A 14383-nucleotide genomic window follows, 5' to 3' on the forward strand; every position below is an offset into this window, starting at 1 on the left:
CATTTTTTAAAATTTGAGGTCAGATGCGATGGCTCACACCTGTAATCCTAACAGTTTGAGAGGCCAAGGCAGGAGGATCGCTTGAGCTCAGGAGTTTGAGACCAGCCTGAACAACCTTTCCTCTACTAAAACTTTTTTACAGATTAGCTGGGCATGGTGGTGAGCACCTGTAGTCTCAGTTACTTGGGAGGCTGAGGTGAGAAAATCACTTGAGCTCAGGAGATTGAGGCTGCGGTAAGCTGTGATTGCACCAATGCACTCCAGCCTGTGTGATACAGCAAGACCCTGTCTCAGAAAATAAATTAAATAAATAAATACATTTGGCAAATTAGAGAAAATGACATACTGGAATTGTTTTAATTGAAATACTTGTACATTTTCATTAACAGGATTTTTCTAGACATTTAACATAATGAAAATGTACAAGAAATTTGATATACTATATTTGAGTTTTAATTTGTTGGATTCATAAAATATATAGAAAAAATTTTAATTAGATTTATAAATCTGCTTCTTTGGTGTTTAGGTGTTTGTACTTTGAAATTGTAAATGAATTCAGTGAAATTTTAGCTAGTGTTGTTTAGAAGAATTTGGTTACATTTATAAGTTTCTTGTAAGTGACATATCCTTAAGAGGACTTGATTAAGTTTGTAAGTGCTGTTTAAATGCTCAGGAGAATTTAATGTGTACAATTTGTAGATAAATTCATCACTACTCAAAAACTTAAAAAGCTAGTGTTGAAAAACCACCATCTCTTTACTCACCCTTCCCACAGGCCAGCCCTGCTCAGAAGCATCCCCTATTAAGTGATCTGGTTTTAGTGCTTTTGTAGTCTGATTGGACTTTAAATGCCTCTGTTGTTTTATTTAGATGATATTTATTAACTTGCCCATTGAAAGAGGGCGATTGAGCTTATATATATATTACTTTCTCTTCCATTTCTCTTTTAAATATAAAATTTAATAAAATAAAATTATTTTTAGATTTTCTATAGTTTGTAATTGTGCCTCTAAATAATATACTCATACTGCCATTTCTTGCTTCATAAATTTTAGTCTTAACTACTCTCCTGACTTAAATGAGGATATCCACTGGAGTACTGGTAAATGTTTAACACCCAGTTTTCAGATGGGCAAAACGTAGTATTTGCTCATTTCCATGTAATACTCCCATCAGGAGCATTTTCAAGCTACCAACATGTCACTGACAAGAAAATGTTACTAAGTTGGGAAGACAGCCGTTCCTGCACACCACTGAATTAGTATCCCAACAATTTTTCCCACCTTTTCTCCCTCTTCCATGTCCTTTTTTTGTCAGGTGATTTTTCTTGTTACAATGTCAAGACTTTATATTTGCAATTTATTCTGCCACCATAACAAAAATGTTTACATTTTCCATTGGCTGGTTATAAAGTTAAAAGTCAATACCTAATATTTATGAAATGATAGCATGTATATTGTATATAGTGTTGGTCAAGGAGTGTGGGGAGTTCTACTTCTTACTCTGTGTCCAATTTCATGGCTCCTGAGTCACTTAAGTAAAATTTCTCTAACATCAGAGCCTTTTCTTATACTGTATCAATGGCATAAAATCATTCTATCTGCTTCATATTTTTGTTATTTTTTTTTATAAAGAAGAGAGGTTTAATTTACTCACAGTTTTGTATGGCTGGGGCAGCCTCAGGAAACTTACAATCATGGCAGAAGGGGGAGAGGGACATTTTACATGGCAGCAGGTGACAGAGAGCAAGCAAGAGCAGGGGAAATGGCCTTATAAAACCATCGGATCTCGTGAGAACTCCGCTTCATATTTTTGGATCATAATTTTTATATACAGTCTTTGATTTGGGTTTTCTAATATTCTTTTTTATAGTTGACCAAATGGATGGGCTTTCACCAAATCCTCAAGTTTTTTCATCTTCCCAACCACACTAACCACTGGAGAGAATTTCTCTTTTTCCTGGAGATCGCCTACCTCAGCCCCGGTCATCCTGCCCTTACAGGCACTCATAGCACCCTGAGCATTTCCTTTCACGGCTTTCCTAGGTTGGATGTACCGTTTCCTGGATCCCGTGTCCCATGTATTTTGCTTTTTTTAAAATTTATTCATATCCTCCCTTCTTTTCTTTCTCTTTCTCCTCCAACCCCCAAATCCCTTTCTAAAGTGCAGCCTTAAGTAACTTTCAAAGAAGTGTTATGTAGAAATCATTTTCTGGGGATGCATTTCTGAAAATGTCTTTAATGTATTTTCACACTTGGTTCAATTTTACTAGGTATACAACTAGAGGTTGAAAATATTTTTTGCTTCAGTGTTTTGGAAGCATTGCCTCTTTCACTTCTTGCATTCAGGGTTGATGTGGAGAAGTCTAGTGCCACACTAACTTATGTCTTTGTTCTCTGAAATTTTGTGAGGGTGTATCTATGTACGTTTTGGGGTTTTGGCTTTTCCTGTTTGTACTGTGTACTAAGTGAGGTCTGTTAATCAGAATCCTTGTGTCCTCTCTTATGTATTTGGTATTATTTGCCTCCAAGTTTCTCTGTTTTCCTTTTAAAAAATGCCTATTGGCCGGGCACGGTGGCTCACACCTGTAATCCTAGCACTTTGGGAGGCCGAGATGCATGGATCATGAAGTCAGAAGATCAAGACCATCCTGGCCAACATGGTGAAACCCCATCTCTACTAAAAAATACAAAAATTAGCTGGGTGTGGTGGTGTGCACCTATAGTCCCAGTTACTCAGGAGGCTGAGGGAAGAGAATGGCTTGAACCCGAGAAGCAGAGGTTGCAGTGAGCCGACATCCTGCCATTGCACTCCAGCTTGGTGACAGAGCGAGAGTTTGTCTCAAAAAAAAAAAAAAAAAAGAATCCTATCTAGTCCGGGCACAGTGGCTCATGCCTGTAATCCCAGCACTTTGGGAGGCTGAGTGAGTGGATCACCTGAGGTCAAGAGTTTAAGACCAGACTGGTCAACATGGCGAAACTCCGCCTTTACTAAAAATACAAAAATTAGCTGGATGTGGTGGCATGCATCTGTAATCCCAGCTACTCGGGAGGTTGAGGCAGGAGAATTGCTTGAACCCAGGAGGCAGAGGTTGCAGTGGGCTGACATTGTGCCGCTGCATTCCAACCTGGGTGACAGAATGAGACTCCGTCTCAAAAAAAAAAAAAAGCGCCTGTCTGTTGGGTGCTAGACTTAGACTTTTCATATTTGTCTTCTCTTTCATATTTGCCAGCTCTATGTGTGTTTGCCCTATATTTTTGGAGGATTTGCCAAATTTATTTTTAGTTGGTCTATTAATTCTTTTGAGAATCAGAAATTTAATCTTTCAGGTTCTTTGGTGTTCTCAATTTGTCCTTTCTAAGACATTCTGCTCCTAGTTCATTGGTGTAATGGTTCTTCATCTCTGAATGTATATCATACATTTATTTTGTTTCCTTAATTATGCATCTTATAAAGTCAGGATTTGTTTGTTCACATGAAATTTTAACCTTTTATCCTTCCATATTTTTTCATGTATATTGTGATCTTTGTCATTCATATTTAAGAAAGAATTAAATTGATTCTAGTGGCTGGTGTGTACTCTATCATCGAGAAGGGATTTTATATATACATATATGTGTATATGTATGTATATGTATATATATAAAAAATTATTTATTTTATTTTATTTTATTATTTTTAGGGATGAGCTCTTGCTCTGCCACCTAGGCTGGAGTGCAGTGGTGTGATCATGGCTCACTGAAGCCTCAAACTCCTGACTTGAGATGACTCAAGTCATCTTCACGCCTCAGCCTCCTGACTAGCTAGGACTACAGGCGTGAACTACCATACTCCAGTGCCTTTTTAAAATTTTTTTGTAGAGACGGGCTTTTGTTACGTTGCCCAGGCTGAAGGCAGTTGTATTTTTGAAGTAAGTTTCTCTGCTGAGCAGAAGGTCTGACTGGGAGCTCTGTGTGTGTGTATGAGGGGTGCTGTCAGCTCCAGCCCACCCATCCTGCAAATAACATAATGAGGGAGGCTTTACTCTGAGAGTCTCAACCAAATGGAAATCCTTAGCTCTCCTCTACTGTTTTAGTCAATTTCTTTAGGAAACAAGCCCACTGTATTTTTTCCTGGAGCCATTGCCAGATTTCTGAGAGCTCTGTGCAGAGAAAGAAATGGTAGGTGGCGGAGAGAAAGTAGGGGTGAGAGGTGGGTCCAACTGGCATAATTGTCCTGAAACTAGACTTTCAATTCATTGCCCTATTTTCAGCCTCACTTCTCACTCTTACCCTTCAGTCCTCATGCTAACACTGAACCTAGAACCTGTCTAGGGATAGGGAAGTTCCCTTATTATTATTTGGTTGTATTTTCCTCAGTCTGTATTTCTCCTTCTGCTTTTCTTCTTCAGACCTCTGTGACACTTACAGCCCCTCCCTTTATTTTCTTTATTCTTCTAGCTTATTTCTTTAGGCAATTCCATTCCTCTCTTCAATATCTGTAAAGAACAGGACCTGGATGCATGTGCTCTGCCCACCATTTCAAACCTGGAAATCACTCAGCTATTTTTGAATTCTTTGTTCCCCTAAAGGCACTGTGGCTTTATACTTGCATATCACTCATCCATCATGTACTCAAGAATGGGATATAAACAAATGACCAATATTTCTGCCAAATTTCTATGTTTTTTTCAAATGCATTATAGAGCCTTACCCAAGATCTGAAGGGGGCTGAGAAGGGTTAGCTCTTGAGTCCAACAGAAAGCGTTTCTGTGTGATGTTCTTGACACCATTCACGTTAAGCACAGGATAACCCATCTGTCTGGTCCAGGTATCCATTACTTCTTTCACTGGTAGCCCACTTGCCTAAGATTGAAAACAAAATGGAGATTAATTAATTAACAAATATGAGAAAATAAAAGGACAGAATAGTTAGATTAGAAAATGATTGGTAAGCCATTTGTAAATCAGACAAAGAAATATTTGGGGACATATACTCTTCTTTACCTCTTCCAGGGCTGCCCAAAAATCTGAAGTTTTTGCATTCTTGAATTGGTATTTTTCCAAGTACATCTGTGTGTAAAAGATAATCAGCATATTAGAAGTCAATGTTTGCTTTTCTCATACTTTCACAAGATGAACCAAACCCGTACTACTTAATTCTACCTCCATTGCACAAAACCAGCCATAGATAACATGTACATGAATGAGCATGGCTGTTGCATTGATATTTGAATTCCATACAATGTTCATGTATCATAAAATATTCTTCTTCTTTTGATTTTTTTCAACCATTTAATAATGTGGAAACCATATTTAGTTTATGGGCCTTAAAAAAATACATGGATGGTGGGCCAGATTTGGCCTGCAGACAGTAGCTTGCTGATCTCTGCTCTAAGGAAATAAATATACAACCTTTTGAATAATAATGATGATGGTGGTGGTGGTGGATGAATTGGAGACATTATTCACTGGAAGCATAAGTCTTCACTCTTCAAATATTTTAAACTACAAGTCTTTTAGATTTAAGCTTCTTTTGGCAATTTTCTTTACAAAACCTCTTTCTATATGTGAGTTTTCAAATATAGTGTGATTTGTCTCCAGAAAAAAATTCCCAGTCTTCTAATCCTATAACTGGGAGCCACTTGGAGTTTGCCAGTAAACTTTCCAAAGTTCCTGCTGTATCACTTCTCTGTTGCTTTCTAGAATTGTCCTGACTGAAAGTGGAGGTCTTTGATAGAAATGGAACCATCTTCAGTGTTCTTAATGTTAACTTTGCACATATCATTTTCACTCTAAGTTGCTATAATTTTCAGTAGGTGCTGTACCTAAATCACGTTACCTCCTAAATTCCTCTTCTTTTCAGGCATAGAGATAAAACAGTATTAGGACTCCAAGAAGCCTGGAAGAGGGATGAAGCCACTTTGGAATGCTGCCTCCATATTTGTTCTTTTGGTTAATTCACTTCTTGGCACTACCACCAGAGGGCAGGCAAAGGAAGGGAGAAGCAGCAATCACTTTTAGGTATTCATTACAGAAAGTTGCACAAATCATTCATTATATCTTAATAAAATAATTGAATATTTGGTAAATCAAATGTCTAATATTTTAAAATAATAATAATTGAATACTTGGCATAGTAATAATTATAACCATAGCTGTGTTTTGATGACAATTTCTATTGAATAAATTTAAAATTAATTTAGAGGAGTTTATTTGACTACTACAAGGTCTTGAGCTTAGAAACACTCAATCATGTGTTTAAAGGGACTTTAAATATTATTTAATAGAGCTCCCACATTTTGAGGTGAAGGAAACTGCTCCCCCTAACTACCTGGGTGCCTTCAGAGGTGAAGAGATTTGCCTGAGATTGTGATGAGGAGAATTCTGAACCCTGGATCAGTGTGTGTGGTTTTCATCACTGTTATTGTTGTTACTGTTTTTAAAATCGCAGTTTCTTGCTTCTCATGAACCACAGGCTGAATGGAAATTTATGTAATCAGCATATTAAAAGGTACTAATTTTATATTGTCTAGATTAGTGCTTCTGAATATTCTATATTAAGACACTTCCCTCTTCACCTTGAATAATCACATAATCATTCAAGTCAAAATTACATGATGACCTAGGTCACAGTTCATTATTAGTTGGAATCAGTGAGCACAAAAGGAAACAAACAATGTTTCTGTTACTAGTATCCCAACAAGGGAAAAGACATTTTCCTGCTGACCCGTTCCTGTCTTATTGACAGTACTACTGATACTAGAAGAAAAAGAAAGGAAGAATATATTCTCGGTTTCTATTTCATGACCACATATTGTTATGAATGTCCCCTTCTCTATTACATCTTTTATGTACACGTATAGCCTTAAAGATTTTCCAGTTGATAATTTTGCTCTTATTTCCTCCATCCTGCACCTATTTTGCTGTTTGAGGTTGAGTTTGGGGCAAGGTGATGAGCATGAAAGAGAATAGACAACTGGCCAGCCCCAGATTTAGTTCCACACCAGGTTAGCTAATAAAGAGTCATTTTGGCAGAAAGTTAGTATTTGCAACAGAAATACCTTGAACTCCCATTCATAGCCTGTGGGATTTCAGGGCAACAATCATAGAGTGATGATGACAACTCAAGGAGGATATTGTTGGGATGCTCGAACTATGTGAACTATGGAACTATGTTCCAGCTGGTCTGACGGCTTATTGGATGTGGCCTATATCGATCATATACTATTTTCAGATATTAGCTAGTGTTTGAAGATTGAAGGAAAAGAGTGTTTGGGTGTTTTGTGTAAGTTCATTCCATAGCACTATAATGGTATGAAATATTAATATCCATTATTCCTAGTTCAGTTTTTAGCACCATCTGTGATCACAATTAGAGTAAAGGAAGACTTTTAACTTGAGAATTATTAGTTTTAGACAAAACTGGTTTTTTAAATTAATTATAACATAGATACCAGGTTAAAGGAAATATGAGAGTTTTATTGAATTATTAGGATAGCTATTCATTTTCAAGGAATCTTGGTACTTCTCTATCAAAGTCAATATGAAAGATTATTTAATTTGAAGCCAGCTCTGAAGATGCCAAAACTATGTTATTTATTAATTACAATTTAATTTAGAATCAAAACTATACAAACCGAATTTTAACTTAATTTTTGAAAATGAATCTTCTTTATTTCTATGTTCTGTATAGTTTATTATAGGCTATTCACTCATTCATTCATTTAACAAACATTTTCAGGACGACTTAACGTGTAATTAAACTAGGCCCTGCAGTATAGGTAAAAATATAGAAGACAGAGTTCCTGATTAAAGATGCTTACAATGGGCTGGGCACAGTGGCTCATGGCTGTAATCCCAGCACTTTGGGAGGCCGAGGCAGGCGGATCTCTTGAGCTCACAAGTTCAAGACCAGCCTGGGCAACATGGCGACACCCCATCTCTACTAAAAATATAAAAATTAGCCCAGCGTGGTGGTGCCTGTAATCCCAGCTACTCGGGAGACTGAGACGTGAGAATCGCTTGAACCCGGGAGGGAGAGGTTGCAATGAGCCAAGATCACGCCACTGCACTCCAGCCTCGGCGACAGAGCAAGACTCTGTCTCGATAATAATAATAATAATAATAATAATAATAATAATAATGCTTACAATGAGGGAAGATATGATAACACTTGAGTTTGAAACTTATGGAAAAGTTACAAGATGTTCTCATGTATGCAGAAGCACAAGCACGTAGCTTCTCTGCACCTAATGTCTCTACAAAATATTTTACTAATAGACAAAGGGTTAAAATATACTGATATACTTCCCAAATATTTCCTAAATCTTGACTTTATTTCTCACTTTAATAATCACCTAGGTGTTTCACTATTGGGTAGAAGGGGGTCATTTTCTTTTAGAGTAGTGTAGAGAGGGCTAAATGCCACATAAGAAGGCTTGATGGGAGTGAGATCTGTGGGAATGGTGACGTCCTTCTGGGGAATCACATACAGAAGAAGTACTTTCTGTGGCAGCCAGCAGGGGGCATTTCTCCAACCTGTTTTCTGCTCTCTGGGATGGATACAGTCAGCACTGCTGCTCCTAACTACCTGGGTTATTGCAGTAGGCAAGATGGAGGTGGAAGGGAAAGAGTAGGAAGAGAACTTCATTTCTAGGCTGGAATGGGGCCAACCTGCAGAGACGGCAGTTATAGGGACACATTGTAGCTACTTTGATAAAATTAAAAATAAAAACAAACCTGGGACGATTGGCTTAGGGTCTGTTAGAAGAAGGAAAATGAAACAGAAACATCTCCTGGAATAATACGCTTAAGTGGGATGTGTGAAATGCTTCAGAAAGTTTATTGTCATTTCTGTTACCAAAAGGAAGTAAGCCCCTTTATTCATTGACTCCATTGTAATAAGCATACTAATATTGGTCTTTTCTAATCTAATAATAAGGGAAAAGTCCTATACTCAGTATAAGGGATGACCTTTATAGATAGATTTAAATGTTTGTATCAGGTTGCTATGGAAAGAATCGTATTCCCTGAAATTCATATAAGCCCTAACCCCCAGTGTGATAGTATTTAGAAGCCTTTGGGAGGTGTCACATTTAGATGAGATCATGAGGCTGGGACCCTTATGATGGAATCAGTATCCTTGTAAGAGACACCAGAGTGCTCTCTCTGTCTCTCCCTCTCTCTCTCTCTCTGCCATGTGAGGACACAGTGGGAAGTCTACCATCTGCAAGCCAGGAAAAGAGGCTTCACCAGAACCTGAATCAGCCAGCACTTTGATCTTGGACTTTCCAGCCTCCATAACTGCGAGAAAAATGCATTTCTGTCATTTAAGCCATGCAGCCTATGGTATTTCCTTATGGCAGGCCAAGCTTACTAATACACACGTAAGGAGTTTCAAAAATAACTAAGTAATCTGTTCCAACTTCTCCATGAGACTTCTGCTAAATGATCATTACAGATACAATGTAGGTACTCAATTGGATGTAAAATCATCTTTTTATCTTTTGCTATACTATCTATGCCTCAGTAAAGAGATTAAAAAGGAAAGTATCCTTGATTAATCACATATCTTAACATTCACCAGCCACATATCAATGAAGTTTACTTTTGATATCACTAAAAGTAATAAATCATACCCGACATCCTTTTTGAAAATTCTCTGGTTTTATCCAGTCTTCAAGCATTCTCAAAATGGAAGCTCCCTACAATAGGGAAAAAAAGACAAATGAAACTAATAAAGGCTATGTAAGGAACAATTATCAGTTATTACTCTTGCAACTAGTATTTCATGATCATATTTGTGAGATTAGTTCCTCAAGATGATTCTGCTAAATTATATGGCTTTATGATTTTAGGATGAAAATACCACTTGGCACAGTCCCTGTATCTATGCATCTAAAATAACTAAAAGGTAAAGAGAAATTGCTAAAATGGCCATCATTTCAGGGACTTCAGATTCAAATAATTATTGCACTTCCCCAAATAAACCAGCAGATGGGGCTTTCTTAATGAAAGAGAAACAGTCTAAAAAATCACATTCTTTGATGAATGAGGAAAGTAGTTTCAGGGCAAAATTCTGTCAACTTATTAAATATATTTTCATACTTGAAAATAAGAATTAGATTTAGCATAGGGAAGTAGATAGTCAAGGAATTATCTGGTCAAATAGCTTAATATACATGGATACATAATTTAGGCATACAATCTTTCTCTTCAAAGTGGTCTATCTCATTTGCTTTTCTTTCATCTGAAGAATCTGATGAACACCTTGGCTCTGTACTTTCTTTTTATGTGTTATAAGGTTAGTACTGAAATGCACAATTTATAATATTTTAAATCAATTTTCAAGTAACTGAATGAAAAAAAAAACACTGCCCCCCACTTGTTAGTAATTTTTACTGTAAGTTATTAAGCATTCTAAATTAATTTTATACCTGTTTAGAAAGCTAAAGGCCTAGAAACATTTATTTATCTTGGACATAATATCTTAAACCTGAGGAGTATCTAGGACTAAGGGGAAAAATGATTGAAAAAATTTAAACTTCTCCCATGTGAATAATTAGAATAGGCTATAAGTGGATTCAAAATTTTCATTTTGACATAAAGATAAAAGGAATCATTCATAATATCAAAGAAAAATGAATACAAGAAGGCTGAACATACACCATGGGAATCATATAAGAGGGAAAGTCAAAAATATGATGCTAAAAATTTCAAATGCTAATACATAGAAGTTTTTTTCACTCAAGTATTCATTTTAATAATTATAATATTGTTGACTCAAATAAAACTTTAGGTATCACTCAGGATAACAAAATGTATTAGCTTGCAGTAGCTTCTAAGCACCTCAGTGTAGTGGGAAACCCATGAGAAGCTGAAGTAGAAAATGACTAAAATAAAAATTTAAATTATGTTACACACAGATATGGAATATGTTTGAAGGAGAGACTATATGAAATGTTGTGGGACAGAATGTGTCACATAAATCTTGGAGTTATAGATTTTCAGCAACTTTTCATAAAATGTTAGTGGAGAAAAAATCCTCACCTACAATATGCTAACAAATTCATCTTTACATCTTCTAAAAAGGAATAAAAGTATTTCCTTCTGAGTTGGATTTAAATGTTTATTGCAGGCAATAAAAGATTCTACCAGAAAAGCTGTGCACATATATGGCATTTCTGGTTGACCACATAGAAGAAAAATATTTATTGTCTTTTAAAAAATCAAATAAAACAATTTGAAATGTGATGCTTAAAATCTAAATATTCAATTATGAGAATGAAAATAATTATATACAAATGTGTAAAGAGAAATTCTTAAAAATCTCTTTTAAAATCCTGTGACAATGACCAGCACTAAATTCTACTGAAAAGTACAAACTATTGAATATTCAGCACTCTGAATAAGTTCTACACCGTTTTCCAAAGCTCACTGGCACAGTGTGACCATTTTTACCATTTTTAGGTATCCACTAAAAGAAAAGTCACTAACCAGGAAGATGTTCAAAACAATGTTCTATTTCTCCCACCTTGTTATAGGATATTCCATCAAAAACAGATGTTATTTCATCAGGGGTTGTCACAGTCACAACAATTGGATGCGAAGACATCAAAGAATCATCCTCTTGTACAGGTAATACATCTTCAAGTAACATTTGGTCACGCTGAAATGAAAGAATGAGCCAAAGAAATATAGCATTTCCTTTATACTAGTTTATAAATTAAAATACCATATATAAGAAAAATTGGAGGAAAATAAATATAAATGACTTAAGTTACTTAAACATTAGTTCTTCAAATTAATCATATTTTGCACTGGTTGAGCTATATTGATTTCATTCCCTTCTTCTACTTCTAATTCCTTTAAATTTTTCCCCCAGATGACAGGCCAAGAAGACATCAACTTCTGTGAATTCTGCTTCTGCTGCTTCTGTATGACTTTTGGTCATGTGCCAAACTTTCCAAGCCCCATTTCTTTATCTGTGCAATGAGAATGATGACATCACCCCATAGATTTGGTCTAAGAATTAAGTGAGGCAGCATATCAATTTGCCAAATATTGATGTTCAGGTTTTTCTGATATCAACTTGTTATTGGAATTTGGATACTTAATAATTAATGAAAGAAAATATTAGCAGTTTATCCTTTAGTTCTAATCACCTCTCGTTTCCCTCCTAGGTTTTGTCAGCAATACACAGTGGTTGACAGGCCTAGCAGTACTGTCAGACTTCCTTGGTTCAAAGCTCAGTCTTTTTACTTTCTAGATATGTAAGTTTAACCAAGTTTCCTCACCCATTAAATAGAAGTAATTATGGCCTCTATTTGTGGAACTGTGCACAGGACTCAATGATAAAATTCATGGTTAGCACTTGGCATAGTACCTGGCACAGAATGAGAACCTAACCCATTAGCTGCTATAGTTATTTTGATTCTTAAGCAGTAAGAAACTGAAATCTAACTCTGCTAAATCATGGCTAACTTTAAAAATTTCATTGGCTGTACTTAATTAAAAATATTTCCAACAGAGGAGTATGCTGTATTAGCTTACATTTTCCAATTATGCGGGTTTCATTTATAACAGGAAAGGTACTGCTGTCAAGTGATGACTGCCAATCAAGATAATTTTGACTTGGATTTTGATTTTTGTATACCTAGGAAGTTTAGGTGTGGTGAGTAGAAAGATCCTGTTCTCAGTGTCAGGAAGATTGACTATACCAACTGTGTGTTTGATTTTGGATTTTGCTACCAGCTATCTCTGTGATGTTGGAAAGTTATATCATTTTCCTGGCCTTCCGATTTTTCACCAGTGAAATGAGGGTCCATGATTGTGGTATTTATTGAGCTCGCTTATAAAATATCTTTTTTTATCTGACCCTTCCATCCACAAGACCTTAAACTGAGAACTCCTTAAGAGCAAGAAATGTGTTTTATTCATTATTCATTTTGGGGTCCTCCATTTGCTGAATGAAGAATGAATGAATGGGCTGGGCTTGGTGGCTCACACCTGTAATCCCAGAATTTTGGGAGGCCAAGGCAGGCAGATCACTTGAGGTAAGGAGTTCAAGATCAGCTTGGCCAACATGGCAAAACCCCATCTCTACTAAAAATATAAAAATTAGCCAGGAGTGGTGGCGAGGGCCTATAGTCCCAGCTACTCAGGAGGCTGAGGCAGGAGAATCGCTTGAACCCAGGGGGTGGAGGTTGCAGTGACCTGAGATTGCTCCACTGCACTCCAGTCTGGGTGACAGAGCGAGACTCCATCTCAAAAAGGAAAAAAAAAAGGAATGAAGGAATAGATGAAGGAATGAATTAATTGTTGTGTTGAACAATGTGATTAAATTTCATTTAAGAAGTGCATAGCAAATTCTTCTGGAATTTAGCCACTGCTTTTGAAACACAGAACTTGCAATATTAGACAATATTAAAATGTTATAATTTCTTATAACAGTTTGCTATAAGGGCCTCAGGATACTGTGTTGGAGAAAATAAAGGACAACACAATTTTCCATTTATACAGTTTATGTTCAATAAATTATAAAATCAGCAATTTTCCATGTATATGAGTGGTTTTCAACTGGAGGAAATTTTTGTCCCCAACAGGACACCTGGAAATATGTGGAGACATTTTTAGTTGTCACAACAGGGGCTGGCAGGTTCCTGGCATTTAGTTAATAGAAGTCGGGGATTCTAAGTATCCTATAACGCCCAGGAAAGTCCCCCACAAAAAAAGAATTATCTACTCCAAAATGTCAATAGTTCCATAGTTGAAAAAAACCCAGATGTAGATAAGATTTTTAAAGAAGTAATTGTTGTAAATTAGCCCTTTCGCTTTGTAAAGTAGGCTAGAGAAACTGTAAGGGCTTCAAGCATTTAACTTTTTTGTTCTGTCCAGTAGAGGGCAGTATTTTACACAGTACAAAACCTCTTGTAATTAGACACATCCACGTATTTGTACATTCATATATGCAATCAGATAAGAATACTCCCATGATATAAATATAAATAACAAATATACCTAGGTTTTCTGAAAAAAAATTTTAAGGTTCATAAAAGTTTCTATTCTAGGCCTCTGAGGGACACACTACATGTTAATAGTCATTACATGTATGTTTGGGAACTTTTAAGCTTACAAGATAGAAAATAATGTTCTATTTCATAAAGGAGAAAATGGACTCAGAGATATCATATAACTTGCTCAAGGTCATAGTCTCTGTCATGCATCTAAGAAATGATGTGTTCAGGATTTGAACTTCAATCTAACTAATTTAACTACTAAGTTTATGTTATCTCTTCATCACACTATTTTTGCAATCTGTCTGAAATAAAGTAAGTCATTCACAAATGAGACTCTGACATTTTTTTTCAAAGGGTTAGTGCTATAGATACTTTATGGAACAC

General features: G+C 36.1%; 1 protein-coding gene across 4 annotated transcripts in view; it reads right to left on the bottom strand.

Annotated features, from left to right (window-relative positions):
- The window catches only part of ENPEP (glutamyl aminopeptidase), an 86730-nt gene that overhangs the window by 37355 nt on the left and 34992 nt on the right, over positions 1-14383 (bottom strand). For all 4 annotated transcript variants that reach the window (XM_055273978.2, XM_063637228.1, XM_055273981.2 and 1 more), the window contains exons 7-10: positions 11515-11649; positions 9620-9685; positions 4986-5051; positions 4693-4844 (exon numbers count right to left, since the gene is read on the bottom strand). In XM_055273978.2, coding sequence (XP_055129953.1) covers positions 4693-4844; positions 4986-5051; positions 9620-9685; positions 11515-11649 — 419 coding nt within the window. The remainder of the gene's footprint in view (positions 1-4692; positions 4845-4985; positions 5052-9619; positions 9686-11514; positions 11650-14383) is intronic.

Source organism: Symphalangus syndactylus, chromosome 4 (assembly GCF_028878055.3).
Source record: "Symphalangus syndactylus isolate Jambi chromosome 4, NHGRI_mSymSyn1-v2.1_pri, whole genome shotgun sequence".
NCBI lineage: Eukaryota > Metazoa > Chordata > Mammalia > Primates > Hylobatidae > Symphalangus > Symphalangus syndactylus.